Source organism: Rhineura floridana, chromosome 4 (genome assembly GCF_030035675.1).
Source record: "Rhineura floridana isolate rRhiFlo1 chromosome 4, rRhiFlo1.hap2, whole genome shotgun sequence".
Classification (NCBI taxonomy): domain Eukaryota; kingdom Metazoa; phylum Chordata; class Lepidosauria; order Squamata; family Rhineuridae; genus Rhineura; species Rhineura floridana.
Window position 1 is genome coordinate 189,998,515 of NC_084483.1, and position 25,390 is coordinate 190,023,904.

Here is a 25,390-nt window from a genome sequence, read left to right on the forward strand (position 1 = left end):
GCTAAAAAAGAACAACAAAGCAATCATAATGCGTTTAAAATAACATCCCAGAAGAATATAAAGATCAAATAAGAAACAGATTTGAGGCTTTAAATTTAGTTGACAGAGAACCAGAAGAACTATGGATTGAAGTCAGAGACATTATAAGGGAAAAATGCAAAAAGACAATAATGGAAATGGACTGCCTTCAAGTTGATTCCGACTTATGGCAACCCTATGAATAGGGTTTTCATGGTAAGCGGTATTCAGAGGGGGTTGCCTTCCTCTGAGCCTGAGAGGCAGTGACTGGCCCAAGGTCATCCAGTGAACTTCATGGCTGTGTGGGGATTTGAACCCTGTAGTCCAACACCTTAACCGCTACACCACACTGGCTGTACCTCTAGTTAAAAAGAAAGACCTTAATGGATGACTGACAAAACTCTTCAAATGGTTAAAGAGAGAATGAAAGCAAAAGCAAAAGGTGATAGAAAAATGGTTACAACCTTAAATGCAATAATACAGCAACTAGTAGGTAGGGACAAAGAAAACTATTACAATAGTTATTGTATAGAAATAGAAGAAGACAACAAAAAAGGTAGAACAAGAGCCCTATTCCAAAAGATTAGAGAAATGAAAGGGAAATTTAAACCAAGGGTAGGGATGTTGAATAATCAACAGAGGAACACACTGACTGACCGAGATAAAATACAAGGAAGATGGAAGGAATACAAGGAAGAACTAAATAAAAAAGATGCAAGGATAACAGATTCATTCATGGAGGAATCGTATGATGAAGAACCAGAAATTGTAGAATGTGCGGTGGAAGTTGCTCTCAAAATACTTGGAATAAAAAATCACCAGGAATAGATGGCATACTAATAGAGTTGCTACAAGTTACCGAGACTGAATCTGTTCAAATTTACAAGATCCGAACAGGGTGGTTTATAACAGAGGCTATTGGAGGTTACTGATTCATAGGGTCGCCATAAGTCATGATCGACTTGAGGGCACATAACACACACACCTCCCCCAAGCACAATGTAGTATGTTAATACATAAAGTATACTACTGATCTGTATTTTTAAAACACTTCAGTAGTTACAGAACACTCCTCTCGCACTCTCCCTCTGCAACCTGTATCTGCCAAAATGCTCTCCTCTCCCACCCAACCATTAAGAGGTCTTTTGTATCTGACAGAGATTACATTATTGATTTATATGGCAAACTCTAATCTTAGGTAAGCTGCACCAGTAGAACTACTACCACCATTTTACTTTTGTTGTTTAGCTTTGTTCTTTAAGGAAAAACTTTCAGATGCAAAGGAGGACTAGGACTCCTATTCTTCCAGTAGTTGTGTAGTAGAATGCAGAGTAGCAAGTGCAGCTTACTTCACACAACAAGCTGAGATTTCCTCTTCTAAACAGCTGTAGAACTGGCAGGAGCAGCACCATCCTTTCTGAAGCTGCTCATGCCAGGAAGAAAGACAGACATATACAACAATATGTATCTGCTCAACTACTGAGATAATCTTCTGATGTCCTATTCGGAGTGCACACAATTTCCGAGGCGAGATGGGTGGCAACAAAACACTTTTGGGGTCACAGGACATTGTCTCTAACTCCTTTCCTTTACCCACAGGTCAAGGTACTTCTCTGATGATGTTGGGAGAACAACTAAATACGCCACTCTTCAGCTTTAGGGAAATTTTATTGTGTCAATGCTTCTGGGAAACCAAGCTGGGCATGAAGACAATCACCCTCTTTTGTTGCTGCTCACCCTGCAGCTAGAGCGCTTCTGGCGCTGAACCCGGCAGGCTCCATATAGCAATCGCAACCAGCTGCTGTCAACAGCCCGATCTTTCAGGAGCTCATCGAATCCCCTGTTAAAACCACCACCTTAGTCGGTGGCCCTCCCCACATCTTGTGACAGGGAGTTCCACAGCTGAGCGCCTCCCTCGTGGAATGTCTGCCAAAGCATCCTCCTTTTCGCACCCATCTCCTGCCAGTTGACAGGCACAGGAGCTTCCCCGCCCCCTTTTACAGCTGGTTATTTTAAAGCGGACACAGAAGTCTTCTCTTCCTTCTGCTTTCACTCACACTCACCCCTTTCCTAAGCATATTAATTCAGAATGAGGCGCCATCCGGGACACATGCCCAAGGGAGCGTGCAACAGGACTTCATCACCCGGAGGAGAAAAGTCATTTTGCAAAGTGCGGACCGGACGCCGACCGCGGCTTCCCCTCAGCTGTCTCGCAGCCTCTCCCCCCCCCTCTACCCACACCAGCCCACACGGAGCAGCCGCCAACCGGGGACACCGAATCACTCGCCCCCTTCCCCCGGCTTACCCCGAAAGGCGATCACGCCGGCATTAGTCGCTCGGAAACGCATCAAGCTGGGCTCGGCCTCACCTCTGGTCGCGGTTCATTCTGAAGCCAGCAAGGCTAACCGCGGCCTCCATTTCCCATCCCGCCTTCCTGTCACCTTCGCTCGCTCCATGCTAAAACCTCCCTCATTTCTGTCTATATGGTGTGAAAGTAGCGAGTGGGCGGAGCAGGCCAGGCCGGAGGGGGTTGCGCAGGCGCATGGCGAACCTGCGGCCAGGCCGCGGCGCGGTTCCTTGCTGTGTTTTCTCAGTTGCTCCGGCTTGTAATTTCTTTGGCGTGGCAGAGCGCAGTGCCGTTACCTCAGGAGGGACATAAGGTAACGGGACTGTGCATGCTTATGTCGTGTTTCAGGGACGAAAGATACAGGCAGCCATAGGATACAGCCATTGGGGGGCGGGGGAATCCAAATACTCATTTCAGGTTAATGCGTGTGTTAGGATCTGTGAAAGTCACAAGGTGGTAAGCAAGCTTTTCAGTTTCACAAAACTCTCCCTCAGGTTGGATGATTTATTATTAAGGAGAGCGAGAAAGATGTTGCTGGTAATAGACTTGGTGAAATAGTTGGGAGCGAGACAGTCTCCACTGAAAGCTTGGGTACTTCTTGTTATGTGCCTTCAAGTCGAGCACAAGTTATGGCGACCCTATGAATCAGCGATCTCCAAAAGCGTCTGTCATGAACCACATAAGAACATAAGAAGAGCCTGCTGGATCAGGCCAGTGGCCCATCTAGTCCAGCATCCTGTTCTCACAGTGGCCAACCAGGTGCCTCGGGGAAGCCCGCAGGACCCGAGTGCAAGAACACTCTCCCCTCCTGAGGCTTCCGGCAACTGGTTTTCAGAAGCATGCTGCCTCTGACTAGGGTGGCACAGCACAGTCATCATGGCTAGTAGCCATTGATAGCCCTGTCCTCCATGAATTGGTCTAATCTTCTTTTAAAGCCGTCCAAGCTGGTGGCCATTACTGCAGCTGGTGGGAGCAAATTCCATAGTTTAACTATGCGCTGAGTAAAGAAGTACTTCCTTTTGTCTGTCCTGAATCTTCCAACATTCAGCTTCTTTGAATGTCCACGAGTTCTAGTATTATGAGGGAGGGAGAAGAACTTTTCTCTATCCACTTTCTCAATGCCATGCATAATTTTATACACTTCTATCATGTCTCCTCTGACCCGCCTTTTCTCTAAACTAAAAAGCCCCAAATGCTGCAACCTTTCCTCGTAAGGGAGTCGCTCCATCCCCTTGATCATTCTGGTTGCCCTCTTCTGAACCTTTTCCAACTCTATAATATCCTTTTTGAGATGAGGCGACCAGAACTGTACACAGTATTCCAAATGCGGCCGCACCATAGATTTATACAACGGCATTAGTAGATCTACACTGATCTCGGCTGAACAGGTTGTGACTGGGACGGACTCCTGAGTATTTATAATTGCTAATTTATAATTGCTAATTGTTTTTCTTATGTGTCCATTCCTGTATTCTGTGTGTTTGCAATGGTCTGTAGACTTTGCAATAAAGTATTATTAATATCAACTTAACTTGGCAAACGGCTATCTGTATTTAACTTCACCTTTTCCCATATCTAAAAAATTAAGCCTTTTTTATTCCCCTTTCCTACAGAGGTCAATCACAAATCTATTTCTATTTTAATAGGATATTTTCATGTGAATGGTAGACACAGAGGTACCTCAAAGCATCCTGTGTCAAGTTGGCACTAGGGGCTTTTCTGATGTTGCCTGTAGTATTCTGACATCTAGTGGTTGTAACTAGAAATAACCACTAAATAACTCAATGAAGACTTGCTTTAGTGAGTACATAAGAAGAGCCCTGCTAGATCAGACGAAAAGCTCATCTACAGCGCCCTATTCTCACAGTTGCTAACCAGATGCCTCTGGGAAGCCTGCTAGCAGGACCTGATCACAAGAGCACTCTCCCCACTTGTGATCCCCAGCAACTGGTGTACAGGGGCATGCTGCCTCTGACAGTGGAGGCAGAACATGGCCATGATGGTTTAGATAGTCTTATCCTCCATGAATTTCTCTAATCCAAGCCATCCAAGTTGGTGGCCATCCTTACCTCATGTGGGAATGAATTCTACAGTTGAGCTGTGTGAAGAAATACCTGCTTTAGTCTTTTGTGAACCTTCCAAGATTCAACTTCACTGGATGGCACTGGGATCTAATGTTGTGACAGAGAGAGAAAAAACTCTCTCTGTCCACTTTCTCCACACCATAGATAATCTAATACATCTCTATCATGTTCCCCATTACTTGCCTTTTTTCTAAACTAAAAGGCCCCAAATGCTGTAAAGTATTCTCATGAAGAGTTGCACCATCCCCTTGATCATTTGGTTGCTTTTTCTCTACACCTTTTCCAGCTCTGCAATATCCTTTTTGAGGTGAGGCAACCAGGATTGTCCATAGCAATCTATGGTTGCACTGTAGATTAGTATAACAGCATTATGATATTGGCAGTTTTATTTTCAGTCCTTTTCCTAATTATGCCTAACGTAGAATTCACATTTTTTACAGCTGCCACACACTGGGTTGACATCTTCATCAAGCTATCCATGATGACCTCTAGGTCTCATTCCAGGTCAGTCGTTGCCGGTTCAGACCCCATTAACATATATATGAAAGCACTTGTTCATGCAGCACATATTTAAACTATGGAATTCGCTCCCATAGGAGGTAATGATGGCCACTAACTTGGATGGGCTTGAAAGGGGATTAGACAAATTCATGGAGGGTAAGGCTATCAGTGGCTACTAGCCATGATGGCTATGCTCTGCCTCCATAGTCAGAGTAAGTATGGTTCTGAACCATACCAGTTGCTGGAAACCAAAGGAAGGGAGAGCACTCTCGTGCTCAGATCCTGCTTGTGGGCTTCCCATAGGGATCCAGTTGGCCACTGTGAGAACAGGATGCTGGAGTAGATGGGCCCCTGGCCTGATCCAGCAGGCTCTTCTTATGTTCTTACGTTCTAATTTGGCAGCAGGTTGGTAATCCCTGTCTTTACCCTGGTGTTATCACCAAGCTTGACTACCTCACTGCTCACCCCTAATTCTAAATCATTTATGAGCAAGTTAAAAAGTACAGGTCCTAATATTGATCCTACTTCCTACATGCTTCCATTGTGATAACTGTCCATATATTCCTACACTCTGCTTCCTGTTTCTTAACCAGTTACAGATCCATAAGAGGATCTGTCCTCTTATTCCATGACTGCTAAGCTTATGCAGGAGTCTTTGGTGAGGAACTTTATCAAAAAAATGTTGAAAGGCTCAGTACCCAATGGTGACTGAATTACCTCAGTCTTCATCCTTGTTGACACACTGAAAGAACTGCAAAATAAAAGTGAGGCAGGACTTCCCCTTGCGAAAGCCATTCCAGTTCTGCTTAAGCAAGACTCTTTTTATACACTTGGCAATTCTAGCTTAATGCATGTTCTAGTTTTCCCAGAACATACATTAAGCTGACTGGCCTGTAATTTCCTGTATCTCCTCTGGATCTGTTTCTAAAAATGGATGTTACATCAGCCACTTTCTAATCTTCAATGATAAAGGCTGATCTTAAGGACCATTACATATTTTTTCAGAAGATCAGAAATTTCAGATTTGAATTGTTTTAGAAATCTAGACCTGGAGCTTGTCAGTTTTCAATTTGTCAATAAGGGCAAGAACGTTGTCTCTTGTCACTTCTTTTTACCTCTCACTATAACACACACGCCTTCTTATGAAAGTTAGTTCAGGCACAGGGCTTTGCCCTACATCTTCTGCTGTGAAGACACATGCAAAAAATTAATTCAGCTTCTGTGCAGTCTCTTTTTCTTCCTTTAGCGTACTTTTGACTCTCTCGTCATCCAAAGATCCAACCGCTTCCCTGGCTGGTTTCTTGCTTCTAATGTATTTACAGGATTTTAAAATGGTTGATCTTTATATTTTTAGCAATGTGCTTCTTGAATTCATTTTTTGCATTTCTTGCGGTCTGTTTGCATTTCTTTTGCCAAGGTTTGTGTTCCTCTTTATTCTGCTCATTTGGACAAGAGTTCAGTTTTCTGAAGGAAACCTTCTTACCTCTAATAGCCTCCCTTGACTCTGCTTGTTAACCACAACAGCATGCTCCTCCCCTGTGATACCTTTCTTGATTTGTGGTGTACTTTCTAGCTGAGTTTCTATTATTGTGGTTTTGAGCAACCCCCAAGCATTCTGGAGAGATTTGACCCATTTAATTTTACTTTTCAACATCCTTTTAACCAATCCCCTCAGCTTTGGGAAGTTTCCTCTTTTGATGACTGAGTTGGACTTCCTTGGCAACTGTCTGCTTTCATATATGTTGAATTTGATTTGATAGCACTATGGCCACTATTCCTAACAGATTGTTTGACTTCCATCACACACCAAGTCCTGAGCAACAAAATTTCATTGAATTGAAACTGGCTCAATTTTATATTTTGGGCTTTTCAAGGCTGATTTTGTATGTTGTGCCTTTTCAGTAACTGCACTGTAAATGTGGTTAAAAGACAAGAAAGCAATGGACAGAGGCATGCGAGTACTGTAAAACATTTATTAACCCACTCATAAGCAGAGCGTTGCTTGATTAGACCATCCCGCTTCCCACCATGATCATCCACATGCTCAGGACACTTTTTTAAAAATCTACAACATTGCAAACCATCTTGCAGGGTTGTTCTGAGGCAAAACTAAAACAGATTTCAGTATGGGGGTATATTAAAAAGTGATTCATTTGACATCTTATTACATTATCTGAGTTAACTTCTGATCTGCAATGAGATGCTTGAATTAATGAGATACCACAGATATCAGCACACTCTTCCCTCTCCATGTGGTGGCTGAATGCAACGGAAGAAAGGATGTCAGCACCATCCATAGTTGTGTAGATGAGGTGAATTTGGCACAACTCTTCATGGTGCAGGGGCACTGTCCTCTTTTGCATGTGGTCCTTCTATATCTCTGTAAGGCATACTACCCTAGAATCTAAAGGTTTTCAGATATACAGAGGCAAGGTGAAATAGAGTACCACTCAACTGGAATAAGATTCATTTTAATGCTTCTTTAGGTACTAGTCTCATCTTTATGAGCTTCAAATGTGGGAAACTATTGTACAGTCATGAAAACAGGAAAACAGGAACTTTACTATATAGTGGAATTACTTAGGGATGCATATGTGAGAGAAATTCCAGAAGCAGGACTATATTGGTCTATTTATAAAAAAAAAAAGGAGGAAGCCTTTGGAATTCTTACTAACATTACTACAATTACTAAATTTATTGTTGCATCAGCTTTCCTATGTCCTTTATGGAGAGGGTACCTATCTTGTTTCTAGTGTTGGGGTCCTTTTTCTTTTGGTTTCCCTGCAGTTCAGAACATAGTGATTGTTATTTGTTTGTCTGTCTGTCTTTTTCTTGCCCTCCCTCCAAAGAATTCAGGGGAAGATATGCGGAATTTCTCACTTTATTCTCCCAACAATTCTGTGACATAGGATTGCCCTGGGCGGGGAGGGGGCAAACTGACCCTATTCTGGCCCTGCTTTTCACATCAGCTTGATATGCAGAAATCTTTTAAAGCAGCCTTCCCTGTCTTGGTGGCCTCTTGATGCTGTTTGGTTACGTCTCCAACTATTTTCTGCCATGTCAGCTGGAGATGATGGGATGTAGAGCCCAACAACATCTGGAGGACACCAAGTGCGGCTTATAAATACTTTAATAATTACGTCAACCTGCACTGGATATTCTTAACTTCAAATCAGTGGGACATAAAAGTATTCAATGCTGTAAACTTCCAGGCTATTTAACTGATAAATCATTTTCTTACCAAAAGGGGGCAACATTTTGCTAGGTAAACTGGCATTTCAACTGCTGCTTGTCATTAACTGCATAGGGAGAGTTACATTATTTGGAATATAATTCTCTTTAAATTTGCACATGCAAGCCAAGTTGCTAACACTTTTAGGCTTCATTCTATAGTGCAGGTTGGGGAGGTCTATAGCTCAGTGGAGAACAATAGGTCCCAGGTTCAGTTCCTGATATCTCCAGTTAAAATGTAACTGATCCCTTTCCCTCTTCTTTGTTGTTGTTATATGCCTTCAAGTCAATTCTGACTTATGGCTATTCTGTCAATCTTTTTTGGATATATTCATAGGGTTTTCATGGAAAGAGGTATTCAGAGGTGGTTTACCATTGCCTTCCTCTAAGCCTACGGCCCTGGTGTTCCCAGAAGGTCTCCCATCCAAGTACTAACCAGGCCTGACCCTGCTTAGCTTCTGAGATCAGATGAAACTGGGTGTGTTTACACAACAATTAAAAATGTAGGAGCCATCTCCTCTTTACTTTTGCATCTGTCCACCCTAAACAGAATGAAATTTAACAGGGATAAGTGCAAAGTTCTACATCTAGGAAAAAGAAACCAAATGCATAGTTATGAAATATTTGGCTCAACAATACTACACATGAGATGGATCTTGGAATTGTTGTTGATCACAAGCGGAGTATGAGGCAACAGTGTGATGTGGCTGCAAAAAAAGCAAATGCTATTTTAGGCTGTATTAACAGAACTATAGCTTCCGAATCACGTGAAGTACTAGTTCCCCTCTATTTAGCACTGGTTAGGACTCATCTTGAGTACTGTGTCCAGTTCTGTACTTTCAGAAGGATGCAGACAAACTGAAACAGGTTCAGAGGAAAGCAACAAGGATGATAAGGGGACTGGAAACAAGGCCCTGTGAACAGAGATTGAAAGAACTGGGCATGTTTCGCTTTGAGAAGAGGAGACTGGGAGGAGATGTGATAGCACTCTTCAGATAATTGAAAGGTTGTCAGAGGAGGGCCAGAGGATGTCACACAGAGGATGATATCTTCTTGATCATCCCAAAGTGCAGGTCATGGAATAATGGGCTCAAGTTACAGGAAGCTCAAGTTACAATGGGCTCAAGTTACAGGATGTTCTATTTTGGTAGAACATCAGGAAAACCTTCCTAACTGTTGGAGTGATATGACAATGGAACCAATTACCTAGGGAGGTGATAGGCTCTCCAACCCTAGAGGTGTTCAAAAGGCAGCTGGAGAGCTACCTGTTGGGTATGCTTTAAGCTGGATTCCTGCACTGAGCAGGGGGTTGGACTCTGTGACCTTATAGGCCCCTTCCAACTTGACTGTTCTATGATTCTATTATTCTGTTTTCTTTGTTTATTAAAAAATTATATACCACTCAGTCATATAAAAGATCAGGATGGTGTACAACAATATATACAATAAAACATGAGATACCTAAAAACAGTACAAAATAATTGTAAAAATGACTGGCTCATCTTGGGAAAAAATTAAACAACTGAATAGGCCTATCGACATAAAAAAATCTTCAAGAAACATCTGAAAATTAACAGTGAGGTTGCCTGCTGAATCACTGCGTGGAAGAATATTCCACAGCATGAGTCCTGCAACACTAAATGGTCAGCTTCTTGTTGAAGCCAGTCAGGCTTCTGAAATACACTGAAACATTCTGAGTGCAACTAACAGCACTCCTCCTGACAATCTCACTGATTGAGCTGGTATATAAGGCCAAATGCAGTCCTTAAAGTATCCTGGACCAAGTTGTTCAGGGCTTTAATAAAAGAACCTTGAACTTGATCCTGTAGCATATAGTCAAGCCAGTGCAGATGTTTTCGCAAAGATATCACATGCTATCAGCTGTTGGCCCTACCAGCAGACAAGCTGCTGCATTCTTCACTAGCTGTAGCTTCCAGACCAGGCCCAAGGGCAGCCAAACATAGAGGGAATTGCAATAATCCAGTCCTGAGCAGAGCTTGGAAAAGTTACTTTTTTGAACTACAACTCCCATCAGCCCCAGCCAGCGCATGCTGGACTACAGTAGCCTGCCTGATAAAAATGCAGCCATACCTAAATACCAGATAAAAGTGGTAAAAGGCAGTCCTAGAAACAGAGATCCCTTGAGTCTCTAATGTCAAAGATATATCCAGGAATACCCCCAAGCTACGGAGCTGCTCCTTCAGAGAAGCGCAACCCATTTGCTGGACACTGCAACCACTTACCCAGAATTCACATTCAGTTTATTGGCCCTCATCCAGTCCACCACTGCATTCAGGCACTGGTCCAGAGCTTGCACAGCCACTTCTGATCCAGATATTATAGAGAAATAGAGATGCATGTCATCACCGCACTGATGACACCATGCTCCAAAACTAAGGACAATTACCAACAGTTTCTCTAGCTGGAGCTTTCAGACTAGGCCCAAGCTCTAATAATAATAATAAATGCATGTGGGTCTTAAATAGCGCTGGGGAAACAACAGTGCCCTGTAGAACTTGGCAGCACAAGGGACTGAAGAGCACTGCCCCAACACTACTCTGTAAACTTTACCATGCAGTAGGAATGGAACCACTGTAATACCTGTCGTGAGCGAAGCAGGGAGGGGGCAGATAGACAAGGGCGAAATAGAGGATGAGGACTTGGGCTAGGAATCTGGGGAGGAGGCAGACAGCAAGATGGACTCTCAGGGTGCCCCATCTTGGACAGCTCAGCCCCCTCAGCTCCTGACCCCCCGTAGAAGTGCCACCTGGCGCATCTGATACTCTCCAACTGGACATGCTGCTGCCACTGCCAGAGATTCAAGCTTGCACATCAGACTTTTCCTAGCCAAGCACTGCCCAACTGCCCCCGTCTGAACTGACACCTAGCAGCCCTCCTTTGCAGAGAGGGCAGCTGAGATCAAACCACCTTCACCCCTCGCTCAAAGGCTTTTGAGGCAAGAAGTTCAACCGATGGAGCTGAGGAGGAGCCTTCATTTGCACGTGAGATCCAAGTCTACTTAAGGGGACTCGGGGGGGGGGGAACCCAGTTGCTAAGTGAATGTGTTAGAGTCGCGAGGACATCCTTAGTCAGAGTTAGAGCAGTGCAAAGATCCTAGAAAAAGTAGTTAGGTTAATGAGGCAAACTGCTTTGGATGTATCTATTATTCTAATAAAAAGAGAAAAAGCCACAGCCAAGTCTGAGCTTGGATTCCTTGACTTCGGGTAGGATAGTACCTCCAGTAATAATAATAATAATAATAAAATTTTATTTGTGAGTCGCCTATCTGGCCGACTGAATGGCCACTCTAGGCGACGTACATTGCCAGAATAAAATACAATATAAAACCCCAAATACAATAAATTAAAACTAAACAACATTAAAAACTGACCCACCCCCGGAGACCCCATAGGCCTGAATGAATAGCCAGGTCTTCAAGGCCCGGCGGAAACCTGTCAGGGAGGGGGTATGGCGAAGGTCGAAAGGAAGGGAATTCCAGAGGGTGGGGGCCACAATAGAAAATGCCCTCTCTCTGGTCCGCACCAGCCTAGCTGTTTTAGCTGATGGGACCGAGAGAAGGTCTTGTGTGGCTGATCTTGTCAGGTGGCATAATTGGTGATGCTGGAGGTGCTCCTTCAGATAAACTGGTCCGGAACCATATAGGGCTTTAAAGGTCAACACCAACACCTTGAATTGGGCCCGGTAGACAACTGGTAACCAGTGTAGATCTACTAACACCGGGGTGATATGATCACGGCGACGGCTGTTCTTAATCAAGTGCGCCGCCGCATTTTGTACCAGCTGTAATTTCCGGACCGTCTTCAAGGGTAACCCCACGTAGAGCGCATTACAGTAGTCTAAGCGAGAGGAGACCAGGGCATGTATCACCCGTGGGAGCAGATGAACAGGAAGGTAGGGTTGCAGCCTCCGTATCAGATGTAATTGATACCAAGCCGCCCGGCTCACTGCCGAGACCTGAGCCTCCATGGACAGCTGGGAGTCAAGAATGACCCCAGGGCTGCGGACCTGGTCTTTCAGGGGTAATCTTACCCCATTAAACACCAAGTCTATGTCTCCCAACCTTCTCTTATCTCCCACGAGCAACACCTCGGTCTTGTCGCGGTTCAGTTTCAGCCTATTCCTTTCCATCCATTCACTTATGGAATCCAGGCACTTGGACATGGTATCCACAGCCAACTCTGGTGAGGACCTGAATGAGAGATAGAGCTGAGTGTCATCCGCATATTGGTGACACTGCAGCCCAAATCTCCTGATAATGGCTCCCAGTGGCTTTACATAGATGTTGAATAGCATGGGGGAGAGGATAGATCACTGTGGCACTCCACAATTGAGAGGCCAAGGGTCTGAAACCTCGTCCCCCAATGCCACCCGTTGATGTCTGTCTGAGAGATAGGAGCCATCATAAAACAGTGCCCCCAATTCCCAATCCCCCCAGATGATCTAAAAGGATACCGTGGTCGACGGTATCAAAAGCCGCTGAGAGATCCAGGAGGACGAGGAAGGTATATTCTCCTGTATCCAACGCCCTCCTCATATCATCCACCAGGGCGACCAAGGCTATTTCAGTTCCATGTCCAGTCCTGAAGCCCGATTGGAATGGATCTAGATAATCTGCTTCATCCAAGTGTGTCTGTAACTGTTTGGCCACCACGCGCTCAATCACCTTGCCCAAAAATGGCAAATTAGAGACTGGGCGAAAGTTGTTTAACTCTTGGGGATCCAAGGAGGACTTTTTCAAGATGGGTTTTATTACTGCCTCCTTGAGGGCTGTTGGCATTGCACCCTCTTCCAAGGATGCATTTACCACTGCACTGATCCCTTCGCTCAGCCTCTCTTTGCAGCTCATAATGATCCATGAAGGGCAAGGATCCAACAGACAGGTGGTTGGCTTCACAGTAGAGAGCACCTTGTCCACTTCCTCAGAAGGGAGAGGCTGAAACCGATCCCACCGGACCAGAATGCAACTGGCCGCCTCTGGCTCACTTCCTGTGTCCATGGCATACGGAATCATGCTCTTCAGGCGTTCGATTTTATTGGCAAAGTGTTTAGCAAATATGTCACAGGAGGCTTTAGAATGCTCCATGGGTTCCTGAGCAACTGGACCGACCAGGCTACGGACCACTTGGAACAACCTCCTGGGACAACACTCTGCAGACGCAATAGAGGCAGCAAAGAATTCCTTCTTTGTTGCCTTTGTTGCCACCTGGTAGGCCGCTATTGCTGCTCTAACCAGTGTCCGATCGTCTTCAGAGCAGGATTTCTGCCACCGGCGCTCTAGTCGTCTCACCTCCTGTCTCAGGCTCCGCAACTGTGGTGTGTACCAGGATGCTGTCTGAGCTCTGTTCAGGGGGAGAGGACGTTTCGGAGCCACCCGGTCTACTGCCCTAGTGAGCTCCCTATTCCACTCCATCACCAGGGCTTCGACCGGGCGTCCTTCGGCAGGCTCCAAATCTCCCAGTGCATTCAGAAATCCATTCGGATCCATCAGGTGCCTGGGGCGGACCATCCTAATAGGTCCTTGTCCCCTGCGAAGGGTATGTGGCATTGAGAGGTCTATATTCACCAGATAGTGATCTGACCATGACACAGGGTTAGATGAAATAGCCCCTATTTTCAGAGCACTTCCCTCCCCTCCCGAGACAAATACAAGGTCAAGAGCATGACCGGATACATGGGTGGGCCCTATACTACTAAGGTGCAGTTTCCAGGAAGTCATGGTTTCCATGAAATCCCAAGGGGCTGCAGTGAGGACGGTCTCGGCATGTACGTTGAAGTCCCCCAAAACCGCTAGGTTAGGGGAGAGCACCCGTACAGTCGAGACCATCTCAAGCACCTCGGTCAGGGAATCTGCTGTGCAGCGGGGTGGGCGGTACATAAGCAGAATCCCTAAACTGCCCTTTGGGCCCAACCTCCAGTACATGCAATCAACAAACTTGGTCTCATGGAGAGGGGGTCTGGTGAAAACCAAAGACCCCCGATAGATGACTGCCACACCCCCTCCCCGCCTACCAACCCTCGGCTGCTGTGCGTAACAGAAACCGGCTGGGCACATGGCTCCAAGCATAGGAGCTGAGGCCTCATCCAGCCAGGTCTCTGTAATACACACCAGGTCTGCGTTCTCATCCAGGATCATATCATGGATGAGTGTTGTCTTTTGTGCCACAGACCTGGCGTTACACAACAGCAGTCGAAGGTCGGATGGAGTCCTGCGTCCCCCAGTTTTCATCTGGTGATGGACAGGCCTGGAACAGGGGATGGATATTACGCATCTATCCCTTGTTCCTCTGTACTGATATGGCCTGCCACCCGCACCCTTCCACGATCTGCCGCCTAGCCTTTTAATATCATGGCTTCCCACCCTCCTCACGGTAGTTCCCTCCGGTCTGCACAGTCAGTCCAGGAGGATACCACAGTCAATGGTATCAAAAGCTGCTGAGTAAGAGTAACAGGGTCACACTCCCTCTATCCTTCTCTCAATAGTCATCCATCAGGGTGACCAAGATTGATTGAGTCTTGAAAGTAGGCCTGAACACGGATCCAGATAATCAGTGTCATCCAGGAACACTTTCAGATGCTTCAGCACAACCCTGTCTATCACCTTTCCCCCAAAAGGGATATTGGTGACTGGCCAGTAATTATTACACAACATTGTGTCCAGAATGGGTTTTTTATGGAGCTGATACACCACTGCCTCTTTAAAGGTGGCAAGCACCACCCCAGCATGCAGTGATGCATTCACAATACCCTGGATCCATTCAGCTACTCTACTGCAGCTGGCTTTAATCAACCAGGAAGGGCAGGGGTCCAGAGGTCGCATGGTTGGACTCATTGCTGCAAATATCCACTCCACATTATCAGGTTACATCAACTGCAAATACCTATCACTGGGCAGACATAGCATTGGACACCTTCCCTGCATTTGCCTTAATAGAGGCATCTACATTGTAACAAAGTCAAGCAACTTTGTCCTCAAAGTGTCTTGCAAACCACTCACAGCTAGTCACCGGGTCTGCCCCCAAATCTGGGTTAATTCATATTTGGACCACATGGAACAACTCTGCTGTCTGGCTCTTTGAGGACTAGATGGATGCAGCAAAGTATGACTTCTTTGCTGCCTTCATCACCATGTGGTAGGCATGATTATGTGCCTTAACATGTTTAGTTGGTTTTGGAGTGAGATTTCAGCCACTTGTGTTGCAGTCTTCATCCAGCTCACTTCATCAACTGCAGCTCCTTGGAATACCAGGCAGCAATGTAGTCTCCACTGCACTGGAGAGGATCCTAAGGAGTGATTGAGTCAGTGGCCCTGCTCATCTTGCTGTTCCATAGCAAAACAAAAACTTCAACACTTGCTCTATCAACCGGGAAGTCCCCCAGAGCCACCAGGGCAGCAGACCACAGAAATCAGTTCTCTTTATTTATTTATTACATTTATATACTGCCCCATAGCCGAAGCTCTCTGGACGGTTTACAGCAATTAAACATGTAAGTAAACATGCAGAGGATTGTTGCCCCATGCAGTCCTATGAACACTGAGAAGTGAATTCTATTGACCTCAGACCAGCTTATTTCTGAATAAGCATGCTGTCAGAGTACAAAATATGTAAGGCAGGCTGGCAATACATAAATAGACTGACATCAGGATTAAGGCTGAGCAAGCCTTCCCTTCCTTAAAAAAGCAAGCTGGATCAAAGCTCCTAAGCAGCAGAATACAGTGTTACGGTGTTTATCCAGCAAAACCTTCAGCGTCTTAGCTAGTCTTTGGCTCTTTAACTTTTAACACACTTCTCCAGTTAAGCTCTGGTCCTCAGTCATTAAGTTGACAGAATCAAATAGTCAGCCACAGCTGCGGCAATTTGATTTATCCACCAAGCAGACCTGTTGATGAGGGGAGAAATACTGGCTTTAATTTAGAGCGAATTGGGCCTGAGGATTTGGTCAGTTTTTGTTGTTGTGATGCACTGGAATCTATTTTTTCCCAGCTTTGACAGTGAGAAAGCCTTGATGTGATTTGTGTGGTCTCTTCCAAGGCCTGAGATTGCCTCTCATTGCCTCTGAATAAAGCTGTAGCCATAGTATTGGGGTTCCTTCCACTTTAGGCTTCCCCATCTCAGCTTTTCTTTAAGAAAAAAGTATTTTACTTTCAAAGATAAAAGGAACAATGGCTGCATATACAGCATACATTTAATGCACATTGCTTCCCCCAGAGAATCCTGGGAACTGCAGATTACCTTTCACAGAGCTACAATTACCAGCACCCTAACAAACTACACGGGAGGAAAGATGGCGACTGCACAGGCTGCACGACTAAATCTTCTTCCGTAACAAGCTAAGTCTTTTTTTCCTAAATTGCCTCTGCTTCTACCTTTTGAAGTCGTAAAGCCTCCCCACTATTAGGCTTTTATCACTGGCCTACTTAACGGACTGTTAAACCCGAAATTTATAGCCCCTGAAGCCTTTGAAGGCACTGCCTATCTGTCCTATGTTTATATCGCCCGCAAAGCTCTCAGACGATTTGAAACTAAAACCTATGCTAGCTAGATTTGCTAAGCTTATATCCAGCTTCGTCCTATTCTCTCTTCAAGTGGCCCCTAACAATGGTTTTGACAAGGAAGCGTTGCAGAGAGCTGGGAGATAGCCAGTTAACACAGCCTCCACTACAAGACACAATACAATCAAAAATCACTACCTTCTTCCAGCAGGGCTCAGCTCCTACGATGAGGCCAAATCGCCCTCAGGCGGCTCTCGATTCCCCTCCTACGATCATGGACTGGTCAATAGACAGAATTAATGACTGCGCCTATTTGCGTGACGACCCACATTCCACCCCATTAGGACTAGAACTGGCAAAAGCTGAAGCATTATCCAGAAGAAACGCGTCTGTACATTGTTCACCTCGAGCTTCTACACCCCCCTTTCGTCGTCCATCGTGACTCCTATTTTAGATAAAAGCTCAACTAATGACGTAATTGCTCTTTCTCCCCCGGCTGTTAACTTTATGGGTACTCTCCTTATGGTTCTTGATGAGCTGAACTTAATTAAGTCCTTTCTCACAGAAAGCAACGACCTTTTGAAAACCCTGACCCAATTAGCCAAATCGCTTTCTCCAAACAACGCATCACATCAAAAACTAACGACGAATAAACAAATGGAGAAGGACCAGCCAAAACTGAAAGATACTAACACCTCTACAGCCCCTCATCAAAAACGTAAGCATCAAAAAAAAAAGGGAGAAGCAATCTAGGAAACCTAAGAACATTAAGAATTTTAAACGACCAATTTGCAGAAAATTCAATTTTAAACCTCTGTTTGCAATCCTGAAAGCCATGGAGGCTGCAACATCTCACCTGGAAACTAAGTCATCGCCCTTGGGCACCAATAAACACAAGGACAAAAGACAACAAATGAGTCAGAACAATGACGTTCCCCTCTTTTCTTCTCACCAACGTCAACCCATTTGCAAGTTCAAGGAATGGCCCACAATTATCAAACAAGTCTCCTGATAGACCGGCTTCAAAACGTAAGGACCAAAAGGGGATAAAGACTGATTTGGCATCATCCCACCTGAAGCTAGTTATCGAACAAAACAAGGTGGTCCTCCTTAATTATCCTAATTTTCTAAGGAAACATGGACATTATCCAAATAAATATCAGTTCCATGAATACTTAAGTTTGTATCTGCCGACACAATTCCCCATAGCCGAAATAATTCGCATACAGTTTCTTCATAGCAATCATCACTCGACAAGAGTAATAATAACCTTTAAGAGCGTGGAAACAACAAGAAAATTCTACTCCTTTAAACCATATTTGGCTGCACAAGGATTATACCTAGTCCACTGCTTTAAGAATATTGCTCCGCCCCTACCTCTGATTACCAGACTTCCTTCAAAAAGAGCTCCTACCTCTAGTTCCAACAACAATTCCCATTCTGAGAACCTTCGGCCTGAGCCAGAGGAGCTTTTGCACTCCCCAACTCTATTGCAGCAATACTCTACAAAGGAATCAAATGATGAATCTCGCGAGTCCGAAGACTTACAACTGATTGAAGTCTTCCCTGATCTGCCAGTCCAAGAACAGTCCAAAATAATTAACAGACTTGATCGCTTAAAGCTGGATCTCCTACAACAACAACTTTTGCCTCCTATTGCACTTCCTCGACCTGTTTCAGCAGCCAATGCTAATAGGACAGTACCGCAATTAACTGAACCATCTTCTACAAGCCCATCATGGATGGACAGGCAATATTTGGATCCGGCTGAGATTGGCTCACCAGCCAAGCATATGCAACCTCCCTCCTTGTGTCATCAGAAAGGGAAAATTATTATTTCAAATGTCAGCGTAATCTGCCCAGAACTAGATCAAATTTGTCCTGTAAAAGGTGCTGAGAATTAGAACACTACTTCCCACCAGGAATTTATAAAAGTACAAAACGGCCACCCAAATTCACCATCATTGTCACTGATAACCCCATTTAATATTACATCTTGGAACATTGCTGGCTGGTCTAATAAGGCCTCAGACAAAGAGTTTATGACCTTCCTCCAGCTGTTTGACATTGCGTGTCTCCAAGAGACCTGGTTAATAGAAGAAAACCTACTCCTGATAGACGGATTCAAATGTTGGTCCAAACCTGCAACCCGCACAGCCTCAAGAGGACGTGCAAGTGGGGGTCTGGCATTTTTAATTTCTACTAAGAGCGTCCTCCTTGCATCTGAAATAACAGGCTCGGTTCCATCTACTTGCCAGGCCTTAATAATTACCCCCAATCCTCCTTTACGTCCTTTCATATGCATTAACGTGTACTTTCCTCCCCTTGCTCCACAATTAAGAACTCAATTTTGGCAGGAATTTGAGGATTTCATTGACTCATTATATCAAAATTATCCTAACTATAATGTAGTTATTGGTGGTGACTTCAGTGCAAGGATCGGGGCAAATTTTCCACATTTCTTTGAGCTCCCGGACTTTTATAATCTAGACTTGTCATTATTACATCGTGTTTCACGAGATAAAGTTATTAATAAGAATGGCCAAGCTTTATATAGGACCATGCTCAACGCCCAACTTTTCTGCCTTAATGGTCCAAATTCGATAGGTCAAACGGCTTTTATACTTGCATAACTAAAAGAGGAGCCAGCGTTGTAGACTACATGCTGGTCTCCTCGCAAATGTTAGATCTAGTGAACGAGTTCTCCATAGGAGACAGACCTGACAGCGACCATTTGCCACTGATTTTGAAATTATATAATCCTAATACACATCTAACTTATAATAATAGGATACCTGACTTAGATTCATTCCAGCATTCTAAGCGACTAAGATGGTCTCCTTCAGTGTTTGAGGAGGTCAAACAAATTTTAATGTTGCCAACCCTGATCGACCTACGTCAAAAAGCATCTCTTCCATCAAATGATACGGGAGAGCTATTCAAACAGATTATTACTCGGATCCAACCAGCAGTTACTAAATCTAAATCTCATACTAACAGATATTTCCCAAATTTTAAGCCCTGGTTTGATAAATACTGCCAAGCCAAAAAGAAACAAGTCTGCTTTCAAACACGCTTCACGAGACTTCATTTCTCTGAAGTAGCCGTCTCCAAACTCCAAAAACTTAAAAGAGAATACAATCTCCTAAAGCATAAAAAATCACTATACATTACCTCGATTTGGCAACATCTCGGTAGGGCAGCATTACAAGGGAACCAAGGGGAATTTTGGAATATAATCCACAACAATCTATTTAATAGGCCGTCACTCTCAATTCCCCCAATACTTCCAGAAACGTGGATTATGCACTTCCAGACCATCTTTGGGAACTTATCCCCCATATCATACACTAGTCCAACCCGTCCCACTGACTGCCCAATCTGGGCCCCAGTGACCGGCCCAGAAATAGACAACTTATTAGCTTCATTACGATCGGGGAAAGCCCCTGGCCAAGATAGGATTCCTCCCGATCTCTACCAGGCTTTCCCATCCTGGTGGCGTCCTATTCTCGCAACACTTTTCACCAAAATAAACAAATCTGGCTGTATTCCATCTGGATGGAAAACGAGCACAGTGGTCCCTATATTCAAAAAAGGCGACCCAGCCATTCCCACAAATTACAGACCCATCAGCTTGCTGGATGTGGCAGCTAAGTTATATGGAAGGTACCTTTTAAATAAACTATCAGAATGGGAATAGGAACACCCTATTATAGCTGATGTTCAGGCGGGCTTTAGGGAAGGATCCAATACAATTGATCAAGTGTACATTCTGCAACATCTTATTAGGAAAGTTAAAAAAGGGCCGCTTACATCATTGTATCTTGCTTTTATTGATTTCGCTGCTGCATTCGATTCAATAGACCGTCCCCTACTTTGGACAAAATTAGATAAAGCTGGTATCGACAAATGCTTGCTGTGGCTCATTCAATTACTTCATTGCGACACTTTTATCAGAATCCGGCTTGGCCTAAATGGTTCCCTTTCCCATAAGATCCCCGTTTCGAAGGGAGTCAAACAGGGATGCATTCTGGCCCCTTTTTTATTTATCCTTTTCATAAATGACATCGTCTCTACAATGGCCTCCCCCGCTTTTTTCCCACCCTCGGTCAAGGAGAGGAAAATCCTGGTTCTTTTGTACGCTGATGACTTAGTTCTTCTGTCCCTAAACAGGATAGGCTTGAAGCGTATGTTACACTCCCTCCTTGAATTTAGTGACGCACATTTGTTACAAATTAATTACTCTAAGTCCAAAATAATGGTTTGTGGGAAAAATAGTAGAACTAAGCATACTTGGCACCTGAATGGTCATCACTTAGAGCAGGTAAACACCTTTAAATACCTGGGTATCCATATCAATAACAACTTGTCATGGTCCCATCACTTGGCTTACATTAAGCTGCTTGCAATTAAGACTCTAGGTCAACTGAAAAAATTCTTTTACTCCAGAGGTGGCCAATTGGTAAGACCATTTTTCAATCTATACGTAGTAAAATTCCTCCCAATGATTCTATATGGTTCCGAAATCTGGGGTCCCGTTTTGCATCCTGCCCTAGAGAAAATTCAAAATAATATATTTAAGCAAATTTTGGCCTTACCTAAATGCACACCTGCAACTCACATTAGGGCTGAACTCAACCTACCCACTTTAAAGGCCAGAATAGACCTGTCATACCTACGTTATTGGCAGAAATTAACCACAAATAAGTCACGATCTTTGGTTAAACTTTGCTGGGAGGAACAGTTGCAAAATGGAGGATGGGCAACTCATTTTACCACCATAGCTACTAGTTACGATTTAACAGATAATTTTCTTAACAATCTTAATCCTAGGGCACTCCGTAATCAGATCTTTGAGTTTGAGGCCCAACAAGACAATACTGCTATTTCTTCAGCACGCTTTTCTTCCTGGTTCCCACTTTTTAAAACCAATCATGAGTGGGCTCCTTACCTCGACCTTCTGACAAAGGCCACACTTTGCAGAGCCTACACGGAGTTAAGATTCCAGGTTATGCCCTCTGCGTACCTACAGGGCAGATACCTTGGAATCCCATACGCCAACCGCCTATGTGTTTCAGGCTGTAAGGTCCCTGAGGATTTAATCCACTACATGCTAATTTGTCCTTTATTCAGAGCCCCAAGAAACAAATTCTTAGTTCCAATGCTTACAGACTTAACTGAGTCCCAGTCTGTAGTTTTTCTGTTATCCTCAGACCAACCGCACATAATAATCGCTACTGCAAACTTTGCTCTGGCTGCAAAGAAACTCAGAGCCAGCTATGTTAAAAAATTATGATTATTACAAGTTTTAAAAGTTTTAATTTGAGTTAATTTTATACCACTTGTATGTACTATATTATATATTGTTTATGCATTTTTATGTTGTGTTTCTTCTGTAACAGCCTATGGCTATATACAGTTTCAATAAACTTCAAACTTCAAACGAACTACAGTTCCCAGGATTCTTTGGGAGAAGAATTGTTATTATTATTAGATTTATTACCCACCCTTTACCAGAAGGTCACAGGGCAGGTAACAACAATATAAAATACAATATTTTTAAAAAGTAAATTACAGTCACAACTGGAGAGGGTCCTAAAGATATATATATAGTTTTGAAAGCAACTAACAAAACATCACCCAAGCTTGCTCTGGATCCCAGTAAGGATTCAGTTAATAACCTAAAAATATATACACATAATTGTGATTAACAAAACGTTCAGTGGTACAAATGATAATCCACACATCCCTTTTCTTGATGTCCTCCTCACCATTAAAAACAACAAAATAGCAGAGCTTGGAAAAGTTACTTTATTATTATTATTATTATTATTTTATCATTAATTTTTGTTCAAATTTTCAAAAACAAAACAAAACAAAACAAAAATAATTAAACAATAAAATAAAATGTTGACTTCCAATTTGTCGCAGATCAGTTATAGGTCTACAATATATAACAAACCTGTCTCTTAAATTATATTACAACATCACTTTCCTCCAGTAGTTATCTTAATTAATCATCAAATCTCATAAACATTACTTTATTCTTTCCACAAAAAGTCAAAAAGAGGTTTCAATTCCTTGAGAAATATATCTATCAGTTTTTCTCCAAATAAACATGTCGATTAATGCATCTCATCAAATCTGTTAGGGTTAGGATTAGGGTTAGGTCCAATAATTTCAATAGCCATTCTTCCATTATCAATGTTAATTCCATCTTCCATCTTCAATAATCCTGTTAAGTCCAATAATTTCAGTAGCCATTCTTCCATTATCAATATCCCATAATAATCTTGCTGTCATAGCCATAGTCTCACAATAAGAGTCTGATGGGAATTTCCTTTATCACAAATATTTCCTTGCCATCAATTCTGAGTGTGTTGTTGAAATATTGTTGTAAAGTCATATCTCTGTTCTTCTTTTTTACGAAATGCACTGGCACATCTCTTGAGAGTTTTTCCATTGTCACATATCTGTAATTAATTCCATAGATTTTTTTCTATGTCAAGCTCCATCACATCATTCCAGTCCAGAAATTTATCCAAGACATTGATAGCTTTATCTCTAGTATCTTCATTAATTTCTTCAGAGACAACGTTGAATTCCAAACAGTAAATTTTATCTCTAATATCCATAAACTCCAAGTCTTTTTCCAGTTCCACATTTGTTCCAATCTCCAGGGCTTGCATCTTCCCTTTAATTTTTCTTTTTTCATCTTCTAATGCTTGTCCAATTGTATCTCTGATCTCATCAACCTCCTCTCTCACAAGATCCCCTATTTCTTTAAGCTCCTGCTTCATTTTGCCAAATTCAATTTTCATCTCCTGTCTCAGGGTTTGTTTCATTATCTCAATCTCATCCATTATTTTCTGAAGCATAATTACTTCCAGGGTCTCAGCCACTTTCTTGATTGCCATTCTTAAAACCACGAAGAAAAAAAACCCCACTTCTTATTCCAGCAAAAATTGGGTTAATATTCCAAGCCTGATGACATCACAGTGTAGACAGCTCAGCCTGCCTTATCTCTTATATGTACAGGGATGCAAAATAAGTTTAGTTCACAGCATCAAAACAGTTAGTGGCATCGTGAACCAGCAGATTCGTCAAAATGAAATAGACCAAAAAAAAATAGTCCCAGACATATAATACTCCAAAAGTTCATAAATCAGATTTATTTATTTATTTTTCTCCTTGGAATAGAAATCCCTCATCCGTTTGTATCTTTACAATGCACAAATTCCAGGCAAGCTTTTTGCAATAATAACAAAGATAAGCTTTTTCAATTTCTTTCCTCCTTAATTTCGTGAATGAAAGAGAAGAGTTCTAACTCACCCAGGGATTCTTTATAGCTGATTCATTGACAAATCTCTTTTTGCTGCAACAATTTAAACCAGATGTTAAAAATAGAAAGAAGGATGCTTGCCTGTTAAAATCCGTTTTCCTTTGAAGAAAAGATAAACGTGTCGCTTAATCAGTTAGAGCTTGTTTGGCAGTCCGTCCGGCATTGCAGGCTGAACCTTCTCTCATAAACTAATGAAATCCAGTCCTCCCAACAAACACAGGCTTTTGTGGTTAATCTCTACGTTTCTCCCTGCCCGGGAGAAAGTCTTTACCAGTAAAAAAAAAACGTTCTGACTGATTTTAAAACTGAAAAAGCTTCCTCTGAGACGACAGCTCGTGTCAAAGACAGGCACCGGCGAAGTCACCCTTCCCGGAAGTAAATTACAGTCACAACTGGAGAGGGTCCTAAATATATATATAGTTTTGAAAGCAACTAACAGAACATCACCCAAGCTTGCTCTGGATCCCAGTAAGGATTCAGTTAATAACCTAAAAATATATACACATAATTGTGATTAACAAAACGTTCAGTGGTACAAATGATAATCCACACATCCCTTTTCTTGATGTCCTCCTCACCATTAAAAACAACAAAATAGCAGAGCTTGGAAAAGTTACTTTTTTGAACTACAACTCCCATTAGCAAAATCCAGTGGCCATGCTGGCTGGGGCTGATGGGAGTTGTAGTTCAAAAAAGTAACTTTTCCAAGCTCTGCAAAATAGCCGCTGATTGCTACAGCAAACCCACTGATGCCCGCACCTGTCTAAACTGGAAATCCTGCTATCCCAAGCATATAAAGAAAAACATTGTCTATAGCTTAGCTCTCAGAGTCAAATGTATTTGCAACAATGAAGAGAAATACCAAAGAAGGATCAGTGAAGATAAAGAGCACCTTCTGAAAGGATATCCTCCACATAATTGATTGCAACATCCACCAAGCCTCCATTCTGTCCAGAGAAAACCTCCATCATAATGAGGTTTCAAAAAACAAAGAGTAACACATTGTATTTGTGGCAGATTTCCATCCAGCATCCCTTAACTATCACCTAGCAATCAGAGAGAGCTATCCCTTGCTAAGAAACTAAACATCTTACTGGAGCTAGGGTTGTCAAGTTCAGGGCCTGAGACTGATCCTGCATCTTTAGGAGAAGAGAAAGTCAGCCAAGTGGCGGTGTTCTTGCAACACTGTAATGGGAAAACCACAAGGTGGAATTCTCCCTTCCTCCTGCACAACGTTTAAAGATACAGAAGACCTCTTGGTTGCCAGGCCTGGCCTCCAAGAGGTCTTCTGTACTGTATACTGAGGTGTGCTTGTCACCTATCAGTAATCCTGGATCTCCTTATCACTCCAAATG

General features: G+C 43.2%; 2 protein-coding genes across 7 annotated transcripts in view; one reads left to right on the forward strand and one right to left on the reverse strand.

Annotated features, from left to right (window-relative positions):
- The window catches only part of ENTPD6 (ectonucleoside triphosphate diphosphohydrolase 6), a 42,975-nt gene extending 40,473 nt beyond the window's left edge, over nt 1–2,502 (reverse strand). For 2 of the 3 annotated variants that reach the window (XR_009762434.1, XM_061625623.1), the window contains exon 1: nt 2,324–2,502. The gene's annotated coding sequence lies outside the window, so the exon portion shown is untranslated. The remainder of the gene's footprint in view (nt 1–2,323) is intronic. The other variant, XM_061625624.1, reaches the window with a different exon arrangement.
- A 61-nt stretch (nt 2,503–2,563) lies between these two features.
- LOC133383943 (uncharacterized) lies at nt 2,564–22,583 on the forward strand. 4 transcript variants are annotated; one of them, XM_061625625.1, is made up of 3 exons: nt 2,564–2,678; nt 4,890–4,953; nt 16,410–22,583. In XM_061625625.1, the coding sequence occupies exon 3, from the start codon at nt 20,772–20,774 to the stop codon at nt 21,987–21,989; it is 1,218 nt and encodes a 405-aa protein (XP_061481609.1). In that variant the 5' UTR covers nt 2,564–2,678; nt 4,890–4,953; nt 16,410–20,771; the 3' UTR covers nt 21,990–22,583. The 4 variants fall into 4 exon arrangements, with proteins under 4 accessions (XP_061481609.1, XP_061481611.1, XP_061481612.1 ...); XM_061625627.1 differs by having other exon boundaries at nt 16,410–22,577; XM_061625628.1 differs by having other exon boundaries at nt 16,410–22,576.
- Nucleotides 22,584–25,390: the final 2,807 nt, after the last annotated feature.